This window comes from Lemur catta, chromosome 5 (assembly GCF_020740605.2).
Source record: "Lemur catta isolate mLemCat1 chromosome 5, mLemCat1.pri, whole genome shotgun sequence".
Taxonomy (NCBI): Eukaryota; Metazoa; Chordata; class Mammalia; order Primates; family Lemuridae; genus Lemur; species Lemur catta.
This window is the reverse complement of record NC_059132.1, coordinates 817,441-837,389: the sequence shown is the minus strand read 5'-3', so window position 1 is coordinate 837,389 and position 19,949 is coordinate 817,441. Positions and strand designations below refer to the sequence as shown.

The window sequence follows — 19,949 nt, the reverse complement described above, 5'->3', positions numbered from 1 at the left end:
ACGTGCTGCCATGACATGACCTACGCTTGACTCCACATACCAAGGCGTTGTGCAGTAGATCTTTAAACAATACCTGCAGCACAGGGACTCACCAAGATGCCTATCTCACCTCCCCACTGGTCACAAGTCTTGGCAAGACAGTCTGAAGGTGTGACCAGCTGTATGTCTTTTACCCTAAAACCTCACTATATAAAGAATACTTTCTGGAGGGCAGGTGCGGGGACCCACCGTCTCACAGCCACCAGAGATACTGCCAGAGACATCACTTCTGTTCGTAAGTCCCTGTCAAATGTCTCTTTCTGAGAAACTGGATTTGTCAGCTAATTTCCTCGGGCTCTCGGCTCCCTCAGCCTTTGGGGGTGGGCTTGCGTGGGCTGCTCACTGCAGAACAACGGCTTACAAGGCCAGCCTCCCCACCCCACATCTCTCTGACGCACCTGCTACTAACAGCCACCTTACACAACGCCAGCCACTTTTGCTGTTCTTAGAACACAGCGCACATGCCTGCCTAGCCCGGGGCCTTTGTATTTGCTGTTCCCTCTGCCTGGAATGCAACTCCCCCAGCTTCCTGCATGGATGCTCTCCTACCACCTCAAGTGTCGCTCACACGTTGCCTTACCTGTAGGGTCTTTCCAGATTCCTTATACGCAAGAATGCCTTGTTCTCTACTGTAATACCTTCCCGATTTCCTTGAGAGTACTGCTTACAGTCTGTACTTCTTCCATATGTTTGTTTGAAATGTTTTCCTGGTGTGCAGCACAATGCCTGGTACTAGTAGGTGCTTAGCAAATATTTAGTTGAATGAATGAGCGGGAGGGTGAGGATGCAGGAGGGAGGCACCCGCCCTCCAGGATTCACTTCCCCTTGAGGGCTTAAGCAGGACCCTCGTAGAAACCTGGGCTGGGAGCTGAGGAGGAAGGTGGGGGGCGGCAGGGAGGCCCGGTGTGTGTGTGAGGGGGCGTGCGGGGGCACGTGCACAAGGGTGGGTGCCGGCCCCAGGGCCCCTGGTCCTCCCAGTTCCCGGTCTGGGGTCTGGCGGGACACAGGTAGGTCTGGGTAGGCTCTGATCAAGGAGATAGCAGGCTGTGCCAGAGGCAACAGGCAAAACGGAAGGGGTGCGGTGGGCGGCATGTGGACGTTAACTCCTGGCTCTGCCTGGGGGGGGGGGAGGGCCAAGGTTTTGCTCCAAGGGAGGGGACGGCGGGGCTGGGCCTTGAAGAGTGAGCGGGAGTTTGCTAGGTGAAGAAGAAAGAAAGGCATTTTGAGCTTGAGAGAAGGGCTGAGGGGCATGAAAAGGCAGAACAGAGGAGGGAACCCTCTGACATGGCGGAGGAGTGAGACAAAGCGGTCACTGCGGTCGGGGAGGCTTTAGATGCCAGGCAGTCGGTCAGGCCTCCGTCCGGGAGGGTTGAAGCATGGGAATGAGAGGTTCCTTTAGTTGCCCTGAAGTGGGCCGTAAAAACGCTTAGGAGGGGGCCCCCTAGACACAGTGATGAGCAGGGTGGGATGGCTGGGGTGAGGGTGCGAGGGCCACATCCAAGTCTCCAGTGGGAAAGGCCCTGAGATAAGGACCTGGGGGCCGGGGTGGGTGTGGAGACAACAGTGAAGAGTCGGTTCCCGGCCAGGAGGACCGGGCCCTGCGTTGGGGACCCTGCATCTGGCTCTCCCTCCAGGAGAGACACTCTGCTGTCTCCTTCCTCAGGTCGGGGGTCCTGGGCCACAGAGGCCTGGTCCCACAAGGTCCCCGTCTCGAGCTTTTCATGATCCGCTACACTTGGGCCTCGTCAGGGCCTCTGGGCAGAAGATGTGGGCTGAGGACAGGCTGGAGACTGGGCCTTGAGGCCGGAAAAGGACGAGTCGGACTGGCAGTTTTGGGGGCCACTTCCCTTAGCCGCTGCCCCCACAGCCCCGGCCAGGCAAGGGCTGCTCTGGCTGCTGCGGCCTGGAGGCGGGTGGAGCTGTTGGTCCTGGGGGAGCCGAGGGTGCGGGGAGGGCAGTCCCTGCGCGGGCAGGCGCTTACAGCCTGTCCGGTTAAGGTGAGAACCGCGGCTGCCGGAGTGGGGGCAGGGAGCCGCGGCTCCGCGGTGAGTGTAGACGCGGGCTGAGGGCCTGTGCCCACGGCTCTCGGTATTTTTCCATCCGCTCCAGTGCCTAACGGCTTCCCCGGCTGCCGGTCACCCCCCTCCGCCCCGCCTGTGACCGGGTGTGGCCGGGACCAAGCGGGGGGGGGGGCGAGGCTGGGCGGGGAGGGAAGGGCCGAGTCTCCCCGCCCCGCCCTGTCCGGGGGAGGCCGCAGGCGGCGCGGAGGCTGCGTGCGCGGGGACACGCGGCGCCCGGTCCCGCCAGGCCTAGGCCCTCGCTGCGGAGCAGCAGGGGACAAGCGCGGGACGCGGCCCGGGGTCCCCTGCCAGCGCCCCGGAGAGGGAGGGGGCGGCAGGAGCCCTTGGAAGGAATCCCTAGAACAAATCTAACCAGAAGAAAACGGAAATAAAAATTTGTAAGAAGGCGCGCACAGCACCTAAGTAAACGCAGGATAAGCACAGGTCACAGTCCCTCCCGGAGGAAAGAACTCTCTAGATCCAGGGCAGCTCGGGTCACGGTCCGGAGAGGTTTGCCCCTCCAGGGCCCGGCACAGGAGCGTGAACCCGACAGAGAACAGCCTGGACGGGCTGGCGAGGGAGGGTCGAGGAGAGACGGGCCGGAACCACAGCAGTGCGGTGCTGTCACGCGGATCGGCGGAACGGAACCCTTCAACAAAAGTTCTTACGAGAGCATGAAAGTTCCTATCAATCATTAAAAAGCAGTTACATAGGGAAATTTCCCTTTATAACAGTTACATCTCATAAAAATGGTATGTATATAATAGAAAACCTAAAAATTTGAATTTAAGAAATCTAAAGAAAATAAAAATTCCCCATCATTCTCAATACCTCCCCCCCACAAAAGAAGTTAAATAAAGCTTGGAAAAATGAGTAAAGGGTTTAGGGTAATTCACACGGGAGCTAACTGCTCCCAGAGATTGAGCACTCTGTGCCGCCTGTACCCTCGGCTCTGGGGACCTGGCACGCACACAAATGTCTGTTGACTGAACGCTCGTCACTGGTAATCACAGAAATGCACAGTAAAACAATTACATGCCACATTTCACGTGTCAGACTGGCAAAAATGATAAAGAAAATGAAATATCGTGTCTCGGCAAGTGTCCCGTGCCAGCGGGGAGAGTGTGAATTGATGTCTTTTGTGGCTTGTGGCAGCACAAAACTGAAAGCAGCACAAACGTGCGTCACTCGGGGCTCGCTCAATACACAGGCACCGAGCACACGGGGCGTCTCTGGCCCGGGGCGAGCGGACCACAGGGTAGGCCCCGCGACCAGGACACACGTCGGGTGTGAACGGCCACCGCTCACCGGCTCTGATGCGGTTTGCATTTCTACAAGCGTGAGTCCCCCGCGCGCAGCCGAGGCGTGACAGGCCCGCGCAGACCCGCTCCGCGCGGCGCCGGCCGGGGGGAGGGGAGGAGCGTCCTGGGGGAGCAGCCGGGGGCCAGAGATCTTTCCAGAAACCTCCAGTCTCCTCTCTTGGGAAAACGAATTGTGCCCCCTAGCGGGGAGAGAGGGAAGGGACGAAGACGGGGTCCCGCAGGAGGGGGGAGGGGGCGGGGGCAGGAAGCCGGAGCAGAGACCTCCTGGGCGGGTCGCGCTGTCCCGCCGGGCGACAGGTCCCAGGCTGCCGGGGCCGCCCGGCTGTGCCGACGACAGCCCCAGGGGCCCTCGCTGACCAGGCTCACCTGTGCGCACGCAGTGCCTCACCTGTGCGCCCTCGCCTCCCTCCTCTCGCGTTCTTAGCTGCCCCCCACCCCCGGCCTCTCGGCGTGGCGTCGCAGCACCCCGGGCCTTGCCTTCTGTCAACAGAGACGCCCCTTGCGATGGGGGCTGCCGCCCACCCGGGCTGTGGCCCCCGGAAGGCAGCACGGTGCCCGTCTTGCCCACCGTCGCACCCGGTGCCTAGGACATGCCTGGCCCCTGAACGGAGTTACCGCACCCGGGAGCCACAGCCTACTCCGGAGGACGGCAGGCCGGGACATAGGCAGGTTCGAGGCCGGGGGAAGGAACTTTATTAGGCCGGGGACACGCATATTTACACGGGCCGCGCGCGGACGTAGATAGAAGCGGGGCGGGGCCGGGGTCCGGCTCAGACGAGCTCCACCTTGGCGTTGGGGTACACGGCCACCACGTCGTAGCCCTCGGGCGGCTTGACCCGCGCCTTGGCGTGGCGCTCGCAGTACAGCCGCTCGTCCAGGAAGAAGTAGCCGCGCTGCTTGAGGTTCAGGCCGCAGTCGCTGCACATGAAGCACTCGGGGTGGTAGAGCTTGTCCCGCGCCTTGACGATGGTGCCCCTGGTGGCGGGAGCGGAGGGGACAGCGCGGGTGACTGGGGGTCGCCGGCGCCACGCCGGGCCGGAGGGGCGGGCGGCGGGCGGTACTCACACGATGCCGCGGCCGCAGCGCGCGCACTCGGGCAGCCCCTGCAGGCCGCTCAGCGGGGCGCCCAGCTTGCCCGCCGCGGGCTTGAGGTTCCGGGGGCCGCCGGGCCCGGGCCGCTCCCCTGCAACCCGGAGCGCGGTGGCATGAGCCGGGGGAGGTCGGAGCTCCGCTTCCGCGGGGTGTTCGGGGAGGCCCCGCTCCGGCACCGAGCCCGGGGTCGGGGCTGGGGGCGCGGGGGAGTGACGGGGGCGGGAGCGCAGAGGTGCGGGTGACCGGCCGGCGGCAGGGGCTGGGGGAGGGGTTCCGGGCGCCGCAGGGACAAGCAAGGCAGGTGGGGTCGGGGCGGGGGTCTTACCGCCCTCGCCCGCCTCGAGCATGCCCTGCAAGTAGCGGAAGGAGCCCGACTGCTTGGGCTCTGCGGCCGCGGGCTCGGCGGGCTCGCGCAGCATCCGGTACACCTCGGAGCCCAGGTCCACCCTGCAGTCGCGGCTCCGCGGGAGGCCTCGGGCGGGGTCAGCGCTGGGGGGAGGGAGGGAGGGGCAGGGTTGCAGGTCCAGCCGCGCTCTGCCGGTGGCCGGGCCTGGGGAGCTTTCATGAGTCCGAATGCGGCCAGCTGAGACCCCAGGATCAAGTGTCAGGGGCCAGGATGGGACTCGGTGATATTTAAGGGATCGGAGATTAAGATGGGATCTGGATGTGGCTTCAAGGGCCAGGACTCCGTACTACCTGGGGGGTGGAGACACGTGCAGAGCACTCATCTGGGCGGGCAGGGTGGCCTCACTGCTGTCGCCGTTATGAGGGACAGGAAAGCGAGGGGGCTGCGCATGCGGAGATCCCAGGCTCGGTCTGCCGTCTTCCGGCCCGATCCCAGTGCCCGAGGGCCGCCTGCTGGTCGCCGGACTGCCGTCCTGTGAGAGAGAGGCCTGGGGAGACCCTCTGGCCTCTGGCCATGGCTTGTTCGCCCCACCCCCACCAGGTGGTGGATGTCACCGGCTACCTCTGCTCTGGCCTTTCAGGGCTATGGTGCCCGGCAAGGGAAGGGGCTTATGGGGAAGGGCTGAGCCTTAGGCCTGGTTCGGCCCCTGCAGAAGTAGAAATGCCCTTGGAAAGTCGGACACAAAACCTGAGCACCTGAGCCTCAACCAGGCCCATGACCCGTGAGGGATGGGGTTGGGGCAGGCCCAGCCCAAGAAGCCTGTTAAGGCCAGTGCGGCTGCAGCAGAGCGTGTGGCTTCCTGGCAGGGGGTCCCGGAGCTCAGCCCTCCCACCTGCCCCAGCTGTGCTGGGTACTGGGCCCGTGGCTGGGAACAGGAAAGGTAAGTCACTCCCGTCCTACAGCCAGGAAGGGGCCTTAATTGTGTGTCCAAGACCCTTTGGGCAGGCTGAGGCTCCAGTGTCGCTGTGGGGTCAGCCTCTTTTGGGCCTGCGCTTGTACCCCCATTTCCTGCAGGCCCTGCAGATGAGGGGCAGAGCCTGGGCCAGGGCTGAAGGTTCCCTGTCCCATGACCCCATGGCCAGCCTGGTGCCCACGGCTGGAACACTTTGGGGAGGAGTGCCCTGAACACGTCCCTCAGCTCATAAGGAGAGGGCAGTATGTCTGTGGGTGTGGGTTTGAGTGGGAACTGGGGCATCTTTGTCCCTGCTAGGTCCAGAGCTGTGCTGCCCCCAACTTTAAGCACACGAAGCACACCCACAGCAGTGTGAACAGGGCATGCAACTTCCACAAGTATGTTTCAAGATACACACATGCATGAGGACAGCACACACACACCAGCCAGTCCACCTACATGACTGATCGTACATACGTGGTTACATATATTTGGAGCCAGCACCGGACACCGTGGGGATGGCCATGGTGGCCTCCGTGGCTGGGACTGGGCTGGCATCCAGAGCCACTTGATTTTAGGGTGAGTCCTGAGTCCAGGCCACGGCAGGGGTCTCAGCCCCAGCCTGGGAGGGGACATGTGAACCTCTGCTCTGTCGTGTGCACAGGGGGCCTGGGTAGGGAGGAGAGGGTGCCCACCCCAGCGGGAAAGTTTGCACCCAGGTAGCCTCTGGCGCCGAGGCACAGTCGACCCCGCAGGGCTCTGCCCCACTGTCCCCTGCTGTCTCAGGACAGGAGCCTGGGGAAGGGGCAGGCCGGCAGCTGGATGGGGGCTCCCTATTTCTTCCACCCCAACAGATAAAGGGGAGGGTCTTGCAGCCTAGGTGGGCCCCCATCAATAGAGCAGCAGCAGCCGGAAGACCCCCATCCCCATCGGGCCCAACAAAAGCCCCCGGGAAACCTGAGCACTCGCACATATGTGTCTGTCGGGCGGGCAGGCAGGGCTGGCCTCTAATGCGGACCAGATGGGCTGTGGTCGTGGGGGTGGGGCCGGGCCTCAGGAGGAGGCTGCAGTGGGAAGGGGGACTGGGAGGAGGGAGGCCCTCACTCGCCCCCAGCCCGGCAGGGTGTGGGAGTCTTGCAGGGTCATCAGCGCCGTTGCCCCTCCCAGGGCCACCCATGCAGCAGGTCTGAACTCAGTGATTAGGACACAAGTGGTGACCTCAGTTTTGGTGAGAGTCCCAGCCCCATCACTCCCGCACTGGACAAGTCACTTCACCTCTCTGACCCTCGGTTTCTTCATCTGTGAACTGGGCAATGTGATGGTCTCTGTATTAAGTTCCTTGTGGGGATGAAATAAGACAATTGCACACAGAGCACTTGGCAGGGGGCCTGGCACACAGCAATCGGCCATGGGGTGAAAGGCTGTATGGGAATTCCCGAGCCCTCGTTGCTGGATTTCCCCTCTCCGTGTGGTGCACTTCATACCGCACGCTCCCCGCCTCTCTGTGCAGCCTGCTGCTGACTTGTGTGTCAGCCTCAGCGGGTTTTCCAGCAGAATGGGGGTGAGCGCCGGCTTGCTCAGCCCCCACGCAACTAAGCTCAGAATCTGGGACACTTAACTTGGGTAGAGGCAGACACTAAGTCCAGATGAGCAAGGGGCATCTCCCAGAGGCTCAATTCCAGCTCCCTGCTGGCGTGGGGAGGGCGGGCTGCGTGCACGAGGACTGCCCGCTCCACCTGGCTTGCGGCTGCCCCTCGCCTGGTCCTGAGCTCAAAGGCCACTCCCCCCAGGAAACCTTACTTATCACCACTCTTCCTCCACCCTGGCCTGGGCCAAGTGCCCCTGTGTCCCCACACGAGGCCTGGGAGGAGGAGGGTCTCCTGTGGCCCCCAGGGAAGGTGGGCCCGAGCTCCAGTTGGCCCTGTCCCATGCCACTGGGACATGTGTGCCAGGAGCACCTTGTGCTGGTCCTAGGGCCAACCGTGGTCTCCTCCTCCTCTGATGGCACCAGCTAGCTCCCCGTCCCCTGCCAAACGCCCCCGGCAGGCAGAGGGTGGGAGCAGCACGGGGACAATGGGCCCTCTGTCTGTGTTAGGGAGGACTCAGCCCGGCAGGGGTGGGTGGGAGTGTTTTTGTCGCCACCCATGGAGCCCATGACCTTTTAAGTACAAAAGTGGGGCAGCAGCTGAGGGGCTGCCCTGCTGCCTGGGGAAAGTCCTCCCCCTCCAGCCTGAGCCACCAGGGAGTGAGGATAAGCACGGGGACGGGGGAGCTGCCCTGCGGCCCCCAGCCCTGCAGGCCCACTGGCCTGAGCCTCGCCTAGAGAGAGGAACACAGCTGAGCTTCGAATGCCAAAGCCCAGGCCCCCCATCCTGTCCATCCTGGCACTGCCACCTCCCAGGGAAGCCGGGCCTCGCACGCAAGCTGGGACCTGCACTGGCTGCTCCCTTCTGCCTGGCCCATGTCAAGCGGGCGATTGGTCTATGTCAACATCTGTCCCCTTCATCCCCGGTCCTAGAGCCTAGGGCCCACAGGGCCACCAAAACTAGCTTCTGAGACACAGATGTAGCTTCTCCGTGGTCTGCCCCACCCCCTCGTCCCTCACCCCTGCCCTCTCACTCCTCTGACCTTGCCCTCCCTCCCCCTGGACCTTTCTGTTCCAGGTGCACAGCCTCACCGCTGGGCCTTTGCATGTGCTTCCTGAGCACGCTTCCTCTCCCCACGCCCCTTGGCTTGTCTGATTCTTCCTAGCCCTTCAGGTCTTGGCTTGGATACCCCCTCCTCCAGGAAGCCCTCTCTGACCCCTTGTCTGAGTCATGTGCTTACTCTGGGCTCCTTTGGCCCCTGGTTTCCCCTATCCCATTAACTTAAAAGTGCCTTTTCCCTGCTGAGATGGGCTCTCCCTGGCATGTGGTCAGCACCTGGATTCAGGGGTGCCGGCCAAGCAAGGTAGGGAACAAAGGTCAGAGCAAAATGGGAGTGGAGTGGGTGGTAGGGAGAAGCCAGGGTAGATCCTTTTCTCTGGTTCAGCCAAGCCTCTCCCTGTTCTGGTCCCTTTTCTGCCATGTTGGCAGAGTGGACAGAAGCAAGCCCAGGAGGCCCTGGTCCTACATGCTGGGTCCCGTGGTTCTGGGTCCATCCAGACCAGCCCAGTCTCCATCTTGCCCAAACTCTTGGCCCATGCATTTCAAGCAGGCTCTGGATGCCTCAGTCTTGCCCACCTGGCTGCCCCTCATGCCCACGGCAAAGCAAGGCCCTAGAGCCTGGAGCAGCCCGGCCCCTCCCTCTTCTTGAGGACAGGACCACAGCTATGGCTCCTGTCTGGCACAGAAGGCGACTGAGCAGACAGGCCGGCAGCCTGGGGTCTGCTAGGTGCAATCACAGCATGGCCAGGGGAGAGCTTCAGGCTTGGATGGGGCCCCCAAGGCTGGGACAAGGCAGAGCAGTGTCCCATAGCCCGAGGTCACTCCACAGCCTGAAGCTGCTACCGGCCTTTCCCAGCCCGAGCCTGGTGACTTCTGGTCTGGCATCACTGGGCCACAGAGCGAACTCCAGCTGGTGGGGGGCAGCCCCAAGCCAAGGCCTAGCCTGCCCTGCCTGTCACAGGCAGCTCTGTCTAGAATCCAGGATTGCCTCAGGTAGAGACAGAGCCACCTGAGAAACACGGGACGGGTCTGGGCGTGGCCCAGAGAAGACTACTGCTTCAGTCTCTGTCCTGGGTGTCTGAGAGCCACCGTGAGGACATCCGGTGCAGATGACCCTGTGGACCAAGCCTGGCCTTTCTGTCCCCAGCTCACTCTGAGCCAGGCCGGGTCAAGCGGAGTCTGCACATACCTGGGCCTCGGGGTCGACGTGGGTCCTGTGTGCCTGAGCCCGGCCGTCGTCAGGGGCACTGGGCCAGCTCCTGCCCTCAGGCCTGCGTGGGAGTGGGGAGGTCAGTTACGTCTGCCCACCACGCCTAGGACCCAGAGGGGCAAGCCCTGGGCCCAGAGCCACCAGGCCTGCAGGCAGGACACGGCTCCAGTGCTTTCCCCTGCACCACAGCGGTGGCTGTTGTCACAGGAAGCCACAACCCTAGATCGTCCACCCTCCTGGGGCAAGGCTGTGTGTCCCTTCCCCACCGGCTGCCCCATCCCTCTCTGGTCTGGTTCCCGGAGAGGCTGCAGCAGGAGCCCTGCAGCTTCCTGGCTCTCCCACCCGCTCCGGGGCCTGCAGAAGCTCAGTTTAAAGAAGCCCAGCTCACGGCAGGGCGAGCCAGGCCTCACACGCTGACGAGCCAGAAGCCCATCGGCTCGTCCCTGGCATCCCGGCCCCTGGTGGGGCCTGGGGTCAAGCGTCCTTGGACTCCGGGGGAGGCGGGACGGAGGCGCTGGGGGGTGCGCGGCCCCTCCCGCCGCTGCCGCCAGCAGAGTCATCGCTGATGTCTGCCCAGCCCAGATGGGAAACAGGCCATTAGGAAATTCCTGCTTCGCCATAGAAACCAAAAGCCAAACACCACTCGGGAGGGAGAAAAACATCGTAAACCTGCCATCAGCAGCAGGGCGGGCGGCGAGAGGCCGCTCAGGGCCCCGTGGGAAGGCAGGCGCCAGGGTGCAGGCGCGAGGGTGCGAGGACCCCGGGCTGGCGGGTGGGTAGGAAGTGAGGCTGCTGACAACACAGGGAATAATGTCCCCAACTGTCCCAAGAGGCCCCCTGGGGCCTCCTGAGGTCTCCCCACTGGCCTAGCAGCTCATCCCCTGCCTCTCACCCCTTCTCAGCTGAGGGTTTTCATCTGTCTACACCCATCATCCGTACCCACTCTGCCTTTCCTCACCTCTGCCCACTCCTCGGCCCCTGGCGGGCCACCTCTCTACCCTGCAGCCCTCGGGGCCTCAGCGTCAGGGCTCTGCTGTCCCAGGACGACACCAACCCGTTGTCTCTGTCTCTGGCCCCCTCCTGAGTTACTGCCCCAACGCACGGCTCTAACTGTGGCCCACACCTGCTCAGGACTCTGCTGGGATAAACCTGGGACATCTCGGGTGTCTGTCTGGCCTTACGGTTCCCTGACGTTATGCCCAGAAAAGCAAACAAGCCTGAGGCCCAGGGTCAGAGGGAACCAAGAGCCCAGAGCTAAGAGGGCTGCGGCAGGCATCAGGCTGGACCGAACGGCTTGGTCCTGTGCTGACCCCCTTCCCAGGCCTCCGCTTCAAGCAGGGCTGGTGGCTCCCTCTGCCCATCTGTAAACAAAGGGACAGCCAAAGGGTAGGTTGTGCAGAGGCACCTTGGGCCACACGTGATGGGCAGCAGGAGCTCCCAGTGGCCCCAGGGCTGGAGTTGGTGACAGGAAGGCCCTAGACGGACAGAACGTGCCCAGGAAGTGTTTAGCTTGGATGGTGGGATGCCGGGCCTTGGGCTCCTGGCAAAATGAGCCCGGTGGGAGGCTGGGCTTCACCACACTTTCCACTCTGTGGGTGTCTGCAGGGATGGGAGCCGCTGTGCCAGGAGGGCAGGTAGGGAGCTGGTCTGGGTCGGGCCTGGGAGAAGCAGCGGAGCAGCTCACTCCAGCCAGCCGGCCCGGCCCTTCCGCCGCAGAGCCCGTGCTGTGTGTGCACAGGGCGTGTCTTGGGCCCAGGCATAGGTCCCGGCATGGCAGGCAGGAGGGCATCCAGGAGAAGGAATGTTGGCTCCGAGGGTCAGGGTGGCCCCCACATCTTAGTCCCCCAGAGTCTGCGTGTGTGAGGGCCGTGGGTGGGGATGGAGGGCGGGACTCGGGTGTCGCTCTGACGGAGCAGGCTGGTGCGTCGTCATCGCTCAATGCCCAGATCACAGAATTGTCCTTTCCCCTCCCCGAGTGACCAGCTTGATGACTATTTCAAAGTGGTTTCTTCTCCAACACCTCATTTAACCCTCAAACCAACTTAAAAAACGTAAAACCTAATATCGTCCCCACTTTGCAGATGAGACAGCTGAGGCTCAGAGGGCAACGCACTTGCTGGTTTCCAAGTTCAGAGCTGGGCCTGGAGCCCGGCCCTGTGATGCTGGAGGACATGCTGTCACCTGCTCCAGGGCCCAGGGGCATTTTGGGGCTGAAATGCCCAGAGTGGAACAGGTCAGTGGGCCTCTAGCTCCGCCATGCCTGGCTTGGAACAACTGGCCAGGGAGGAAGGAAGGGGACCTCCACCCGCCACCTCCCCTGACATCATTCTCTCTGGGCATCTCCTGACTCAGGCCCCTCCCACTCCCCCCACGGTGAGGGCCCCCTTGCTGGGCCGAAGGGGCTGGAAGCTGGAGGTGAGTCAGGCCCAGGAGCCCGGCCAGGCGGGAAGGCCTCGGAGGCCACTCGCGGGCAGCTGACATCCCCATCCAGCCTGTGCCCCAGCCTGGGAGAGCGCGAGGACTGCGACCCTGTTTTACGGGACAGGAAGCCCCGGTGGACAGGTCAGCGCGGACCTAAATCCCCGAGTCCGGGTGAGGACCAGCTCTGCCCAGCTCCACGGCCGGGCACCCCCGCATGTGCCAGGCGGAGCAGGCGGGGCGCGGGCTCGCAGCTGGGCCCGCTCAGTGCCCAGGGCACAGCTGGGGGTCCTGACCCGACCCCGAGTGGGACGTGGGCCAGGCGCAGACAGGGGCAACCTCAGCGTTTCCACCATGGTCCACGGCTCTGAGCCAGCGGGTCTGCTCCCGCCCGCCGGCCCTGGGCGTGGCTGGCCGGGTTGTGGCCGGAGGAGGCGTCGCCCACACGCTGGCACAGGGGCTCGTGGAAAGTCCCTGTGACAGTGAGCGCGGCAGAGCTGAGCGGCTCTGCCCAGCTTCCGTGGGGTCAGGGAGATCCCGGGCAGCCAGGATCCGGCCAACGGCTTGTCAGAGCCCAGTAAAGCCCGGGGCCTGCGCAAGGCCAGGCCACCCTCGGGTGGGCTTTCTGTCCTAGGACCGCCTGTGAGGCACAGCGGGGGCGTGCTGAGCCCTGCCCTCCTCCGTGACAGGCTGCACGGGGTCACGCTGTGCGTGGCAGAAAGCTCTTCCCAAGTCCAGATTTAGCCGGGACGGAGGTGCGGGCCCTGGTGGGGACAGCTGACGCAGGGCCACCGTGGGCTGGTGGGACTGGTCAGCAGCCACGCAGAGGGACTGGCGTCTTTAGGGGTGAGAGAGGCCCCAGGTCAAATTTTGCTCCCTACTCCCTCGCCGTGTGGCTGCAGGCAGCCTCCAACCTCCCTGGGCCTCAGCCGTCTCATCTGTAAAGTGGGACTATGTTAGATTTTGCCTCTTTTAAGTTGGTTTGAGGGTTAAACGAGGTGTTGGACAAGAAACTGCTTTGAAATGGTCATGAAGCTGGTCACTCAGGGGACGGGAAAGGACTGAAACAGACACCCCGAGGCTGCTCAGGCTGATTTCAGGTGCCTGAGACACTTGCCACGAGGGCCCGGCACGCTTCCGTCCCCGAGTGAAAAGGGAGCTTCTTCCCTTCCTGAGCTACCCCAGCTCTGAACAGGCCCTGCCAGACCCCCATGAAAGCCCCACTCCTGGGGCTCTGCCTGGCCGGGTGCCCAGGAGCTGAGCGGAGGGCGGTCTGAGGTGCTGGCTGCCCACACCTGTCCCCTCCCCCCTCCTCCTCCCAGCCCAGCCTGCGCCGTGCGCACCTGCTCACGGAGAGTGTGAGGTGGTCGTGGCAGCCCTTGATTCTGTTCTGCGCCTCCAGGTGTGTCATGAGCTCTGTGCTTTCGCCGTTGATGGCCTGGATCAGGTCCCCTGGGCACAGGGCGGCCAGTGCAGCCTTGCTGCCTGCATGCACCTGTGGGGGACAAGCCAGAGGGTTGGCACAGTCATTACGTGGCCTTGCTGTAGGCTCCGCTCTGGACTCCTCCAGCCGCAGCACCCGGCAGGACCGTGGTGGACAAGCCCAGAGGCTGGTGAGGTCCCCACGTGGTCCTGCTGCAGCCTCTGCTCCAAACACCCCCCCCCCCGTCCCCCGGCACCTGGAGGCCTGGCGGGGTGTGAGGATACACGAGCAGGGCTTCCTCTGGGCTGGGACAAGTGCATGTCACTCCTGCAGCCTGAATGTGTGCCCAAGGACATGCAAGGGACACACACACAGGGACATATGTATTCCCAGATACATACAGCACATTGACATGTCACAGATCCCCTACCCAGACAATGCCCCACCCACCCAGACTGCATGGCAGCCCCTTGACCGAACGTGCAGACCCTAGACCCTGCCTTCCTCCGTACCTGCTCTCACCTCTCACCCCCACCCGTGTTCACCTCCACTACCCACACCCTGTCCAGATCACCTGAACGTCTGTGGGCCCCCACGGGCACCAGATGTCTCAGCGCCACCCTTCTGCAGATGCTGTTCCCTCTGCCTGGAACACTCTTCCCTTCGACGCCCAAACCTTCGACCCTCGGGTCCCAGCACAGAGGCCACTTCCTACAGGAGCCTCTCCTCTGGGCTCTCACGGGACCCCGTGTGCCCCTGACCTCTCTTGTGGACGCTCATACTGCATCACAATCAGAGTGGGGAGGTCTGAACCTCACCCTGCAGGTGAGCCCAGTTCCAGCGCCAGCCTGCACTCGCTCCCCAGGGTCAGGGGTCCACCCCCACCTCCCTGGCAGGGTGGGCACTCAGGCTACCTCAGTGCCACTGCTCACCCCACGGGGTCAAGCAGTGTTCACATCTGGAAACTCTGACAAAGCTGGTCGTCTGACGAAGGTCACAGAGAGACCCGAGGAAGCAACGGAGGGGAGTTCAGGTCGCAGGGCACCCCTCTGCCCGTCCCAGCGCCAGCACAGCCTTTAGCAGTAGACTTGAGGCACCTGCACTCTTGCCCAGCCTGGCCAGCCGGCACCCAGCCGTAACCCAAGAACCGCCAGGGACCTTGTCCCTGTGGGGGGTGGGAGCTCCTGGCAGCCCCACCAGCCTTGGCTCAGCCAGTTCCCAGTAGAGAGCAGACAAAGCTGAGGTGCTGGCAGCTCCCTGGCTGGAAGCCCGGTGTGAGCACTGCCCAAGCTGACCAGCCCTGAGACAGGCTGCCTCGAGGACTGTGCCTCGTCTGAAGCAGGATACCCTCAGCCAGCCCGCCCACCATCCCTGTCCACTTGTAGGGCCTGGGCACCTGCACACGCCTGTCCTGTTCACTTGGCACCATCCCTCCTCCCCTCCCTCCTCTGGGCCCCTGCCCTTGGCGGGTACCTGCTCTGCGCCAGGCCTGGCTCACACCTTACCCGTAACCAGCTCACAGCAACCTCTCAACCACCAGGGACGCAGAGGCTGTTCTCACCCCTGTTTCACAGATAAGGAAAGAGAGGCTTGGGGGAAGGACACCTTGCCCTTGTCCCCACCCTGGAGAGGAGTCGTCTTCGGTGGAGGGGGGTGGGGGGGGTGGCTAGCTGCAGCATGACTCAGCCAGCACACTGGGTGCATTCAGGCTTCCGTGGGCGGAGGAAGTTTCTTGAAAGCAGGGGTGGCTGGGACGCTGCCAGCTCCAGTTAGCTGGGGGAGTTCTGGCCAGAGAGGGTGTGAGGCCAGGAAACTGTGACTCTCCCAGCCACCTTCCCATGTATTGTCTCGTTAATCCTCAAGGCAAACCCATTTCCTGGATGAGGAAACTGAGGTCCAGAGAAGTACAGTATCACTTGTGGACACTTAATTGATAAATGGCTGAGTCGACATTTCAATCCAAGCCAACTGATTCCAAATTCAAACTTGAGTTCTTAATCGCTGTGCTCTCCTTCAAAAAGGAGGAAGGGGAGAAGCCAGGCACAGTGGCTCACACCTGTAATCCTAGAACTCTGGGAGGCCGAGGCAGGAGGATAGCTCGAGGTCAGGAGTTTGAGACCAGCCTGAGCAGGAGCAAGACCTCGTCTCTACTAAAAAAATAGAAATTATCTGGCCAACTAAAATATATATATAGAAAAAAATTAGCCGGGCATGGTGGTACATGCCTGTAGTCCCAGCTACTCGGGAGGCTGAGGCAGTAGGATTGCTTGAGCCCAGGAGTTTGAGGCTGCTGTGAGCTAGGCTGACACCACTGCACTCTAGCCTGGGCAACAGAGTGACACTCTGTTTCAAAAAAAAAAAAAAAAAAAGGAAGGAGGGGAGAGAGAGAGTCCTGGGAGAGAGAGTGTTGTAGGTGGAGGGCCCAGCATGTCTAGTGGCTCCTCTGGAGACAGAGCAGAAGGCTTGGGTGGCCCGAGCATGGTGAGTGGGGGGACAGTGGCAGAGATGAAGTCAGAGGAGAGGCAGGGACCAGAGCTCGCAGGGCTTTGTACGCCCAGGGGGGATGCTGGCCTTTCTCCTGGGTGGGTGGGAGCCATGGAGGGTTTTAAGCACGGAAGTCACGGGACAGAGTTGCATTTAGGCCAATCCTTCTAGCTGCTTAAGTGCAGGGTAAACAGAAAGAAGAAAGGGAGGCAGGAGTAGTGAGGTCAGGTGGGAGGCTGGGCATGAGCCAGCCCCTCCCCTGTGGTGGCCGCGTCCTGGCCCTGCTCCACCTGGCCAGGCACGGAGGTGGGCTGGGCGTGCAGTCAGCGCCAGGCCCCAGGTCGCCTCAAATGGTCACAGGCCTGGACTCCTGTCTCCACGCTGCTTCCCTGGTGCATCACTGTAACCTCTCTATGCCTCCGTGTCCCCACCCTGGAGGCCAGGGGGAGTCCATTCTTCTAAGGGCTATTGTGAGGACCAGCTGAGACAATCAGGACCTATGGTGGTGCTCATTCTGGGGACAGGTTGGGGGGGGGCTGGGACCAACGCCCGTCAGGGTGGGGCCTGGCCTGCCACTGTGCTCTGCCAAGGCCGCAGTCCTTCATTCGTCTGTGGGGAGGGGCCCTGGACGGTGATCCCGGGGGATCCCCAGGGCTTCCTGGGCCGAGACTGGGAGCCCCCAGCCCTGCCAGGCAGCCAGCCTCCTCCCCAGCCCTGCCTGCGGGGTCCTGAGTCCGGGAGGCCCTGGCAGCGTGGGAGGGGCTGGGTTTTGAGCCCCCTCGGGAAGACACTCCCCGTATCATCAGGCCCTGTGGATCTGCCCGCGGTACCTGCTGGGCAAGCCGGCGGCCTGTGCCTCACCAGCTCCGCCAGTCTCCCCAGATCCCACCCAGACCCGGCCCGGCCGTCCTGGCTCCTTGGGTCTGAGCTGCTGCCGCCTGACTCTGGGAACAAGGGGGGCTCCTCCTGCAAACCCCGGCCCAGACTGCCTGCCTGCCCCGCCGGGGCCTGCCTCCCAGCCAGCTCCAAACAAGGCCGCTGCGGGCGGCTGTGACGCGTGGAGGCCTCTCGGCGGCCAGGCGGCCGCGTGGGCAACAGATGTCTCAGCTCCGCGCCGCCGAGCCTGTCAGCGGCCTCACGCCCAGGGTGCCTGGCCGGCTGGCCCAGAACCCCCAGCAGCGCCCTCAGCGACACACGGCGCGACACGCACAGGCAGACACAGGGCTCGCACACGCACACGCCCAGCCAGGCGGGAGATGAAGGCTCCCGGCTGTGCTGCAGGCCCACCTCGCTGCGCCCCCGGGACCTGGCGGGGAGGGCGGATGTGGGGCGCCGCCTAGGACAGCTGGGCCTGCCTGTCACCCTGGCCCCCAGAAATGGGATTCCACGATCCCATGCTCCACCCGGCGCCCACCCCGCCCTGGAACTGGCGAGAAGTCTGAAAGCCCGGCCAGCGGGGCCCAGCCCCCACGGTGAGAGCTGGGGTGGGGGAAGGTGGGTCTCAGTCCCTCTGCGCAGGCCCCCAGAGACCGGGGCAGCCTGTGTGGGACCCAGGGGTGGCCCTCTGCTGGTCCCAGGTCACCTCCTCTGCTCCCTCCAGACTGGGAGCCACCAAGAGCAGGGCCTGAATTCTTTCCTTTCTGTCCCCTAGGCTGGGCCCCCCCAAGGACAGTGTCTGAGTCCCCTCTTCTGTCCCTCCAGACAAGGGGGCCCCAAAGCTGGGCCAGGATCCTGCGTCCCCTAGACTGGGCACCCCTTCCACAGGGCCCAAGTCCCCTCCTCTGCTCCTCTGTCCTCAGACCAGTCACCCCTAGGGCTGTACCCCTCTTCTTCCTCCTCTTCCTCTGGGGCCAGGCAGGGCCCTGGGAAACGTGAGGAGCTGGGGAGGCTGCCCTGGACGCTGGCTTTGTGTGTTTTGGGGGAAGGGTGTCAACCTCATAGTCCAGTCTCCCCTTCCCCTGGAAGCCAAAAATGCCTCCCCGTCACTTCCCCTCAGGGGGACCGAAGTCGTGAATGAGCGACTGACCAGGGTCCAGAGTGGGGACGTGGATGGGCCTTTCTCTTCTCGGGTTGGGAGACGGCCCCAGACCCCCCGGGCCAGCCAGGTCCGCTGGCGGGGACCCCTGATGGGGGAGGGGCTCTCAGTCATTTCCCCGCGGAGCTTCAGGCAGGGCTGTGTCTCGGGGAGTTTCCGAACCTCTGCGGATCTGTCCGGGGCCCTGGCCCCTGGCGACTCCCCTAAGGAGGCGGGCGGGGACGCGGTGTGCGAACTCTCGGGGACATTGTCCAGGGACCTCGGGGACATTCTCCAGGGACGGGGCAGGCAGGCCCAGCAGGAGGGGAGGGGGCCGGGGCCCTGTCTGGAAGCCGCGTCTACAGCACGCGGGTCACTCGGGCCAACCCGCCGCGTTCCAGCCTCGGACACGTCGGGGATCCGGGTCCCGGGAGGGTCGTGAGGACCTGGGCTCAGGCCGGGTCGCCCCGCCACCCGCCGGCCGCGCACTCACCCGCGAGATGGCGAGGGGCGCGCTGAAGTCCCGGCCGCCCACCAGGCGGAAGCCCCAGGGCGAAGGCCCGCGCAGGGTCACGGAGTGCGGCATCGCGGGCGGAGCCGGGGCCGGACACTGAGCCGCCGCCGCCGCCGCCGCCGCCGCCTGGACGCCGCGCCCCGCCCCCACCCCGCCCCCGGCCCGGCCCCCCGCCCCCCACCGCCCCCTGCGCGCCGGGATTGGCCCCGCGGCCGGCCCGACCCGCCCACTTCGGGGGCTCCGAGGACCTGCCCCGCAGCCCGGCACCCCCGCCCGGTTCTGCAAGACCCCCGGGTTGGGCCGGCCCAGATGTCCCGGATCCGAATCCGGCCCCGGATCTGCGGGACGAGGACCCAAACCCTCTGCGGGAGCTCGAGCACCGGCCCTTCGAAGTGTCCCGTGCGGGCGGCGCCCCGGGCGGGGGCGGCCGAGATGGGGGCTGGGGCGCGCCTAGCGCGGATGTCCCCTCGCGGTCCGCCGGGCAAACCTGCGGCTCATCCCGCGCCGCGAGGAGTCCCCCGAACCGAGAGCCCTGGTCTCGGAACCGGGCCTGAGCGGGCCCGAGCCAAGGACACGGACCCAGGACAGCAGCAGCGCCAAGTATGGGGGTGGAAACAGAAAGGTCCCCAAACTAGTTTGGGTAGGGCAGGAAGGCTGTCTGGAGGAGGTGACCCCTGACTTGCGTCTGGAAGCGGCATGCTTTGTCTTCCCGGGTGTTCCTGCTTCCCCAGGACGCTCCCCTCCTCCTGCCGCCAGCCCCTCCCTGCCCCCTCCCTCCTCTTTTGCCCGGAGCTTCGTGTCCCCAGGAAAGAGCAGCGAGGCTGGCGTGGGGCGTGGCTGCGTGGTGTGGAGGGAGTGGAAATACGCTCACCCTTTACTCGGGGCCCTTCTCTCCCAAGGTCGTCTCTCCACTCCCAGCCATTGTTCTCCAGGTTGTGCAGGGACGTAGCTGGGCCAGGGCCCCACCTGTCACCCTCTGGCTCTCTGGGTACTTGGGTCTGGCTACGTCAGGGAGAGACCCGTTGCCGCTCCAGCCAACACTCTTAACAACCCCGTGTACCCTCTTGGCTGAGCTCTGACAGGGGGTCTGCTCTCAGGATTCTCACAGGCTGTGGGGTGAGATACGTCCACGGGGCTCCGGTACCCCCCAAGGAGGAGCACTTGGGAGGCGCAAACCCAGGGACCCAGGGCAGGGGGGGGGCCTTCAGGGTGGAGTGCGGATGCCGCTCTGGGAGGCGAGGCGCTGCTGTCTGCCCAGCTGGGAGAGAAGCCACCTGCATGGTGTGTGTGGTAGTGGCATGTATGGGGGGGGGTGTTTGGGGGCGTGTCTGGGTCCACAGAGCTGCAGCTATTGGGCTCTCAGTGCTTGGTGGTGGAGGAGGTTTCCGCTCAGCCCCATGTGGACCTGGGCCCCCTCCCCTCGTGCCCAG

At 64.0% G+C, this 19,949-nt stretch overlaps 1 protein-coding gene across 3 annotated transcripts; it reads right to left on the bottom strand.

Annotated features, from left to right (window-relative positions):
• Window positions 1-4,091: 4,091 nt before the first annotated feature.
• Window positions 4,092-18,654, bottom strand: PDLIM4 (PDZ and LIM domain 4). 3 transcript variants are annotated; one of them, XM_045550739.1, is made up of 7 exons: window positions 18,499-18,654; window positions 13,428-13,579; window positions 9,646-9,727; window positions 5,210-5,391; window positions 4,839-5,002; window positions 4,487-4,604; window positions 4,092-4,396 (listed from the first exon to the last, which is right to left on the bottom strand). In XM_045550739.1, the coding sequence occupies exons 1-7, from the start codon at window positions 18,589-18,591 to the stop codon at window positions 4,192-4,194; spliced, it is 996 nt and encodes a 331-aa protein (XP_045406695.1). In that variant the 5' UTR covers window positions 18,592-18,654; the 3' UTR covers window positions 4,092-4,191. The 3 variants fall into 3 exon arrangements, with proteins under 3 accessions (XP_045406695.1, XP_045406696.1, XP_045406697.1); XM_045550740.1 differs by lacking the exon at window positions 18,499-18,654 and adding an exon at window positions 15,013-15,138; XM_045550741.1 differs by lacking the exon at window positions 4,487-4,604 and having other exon boundaries at window positions 18,499-18,633.
• Between the last annotated feature and the right edge of the window lie 1,295 nt (window positions 18,655-19,949).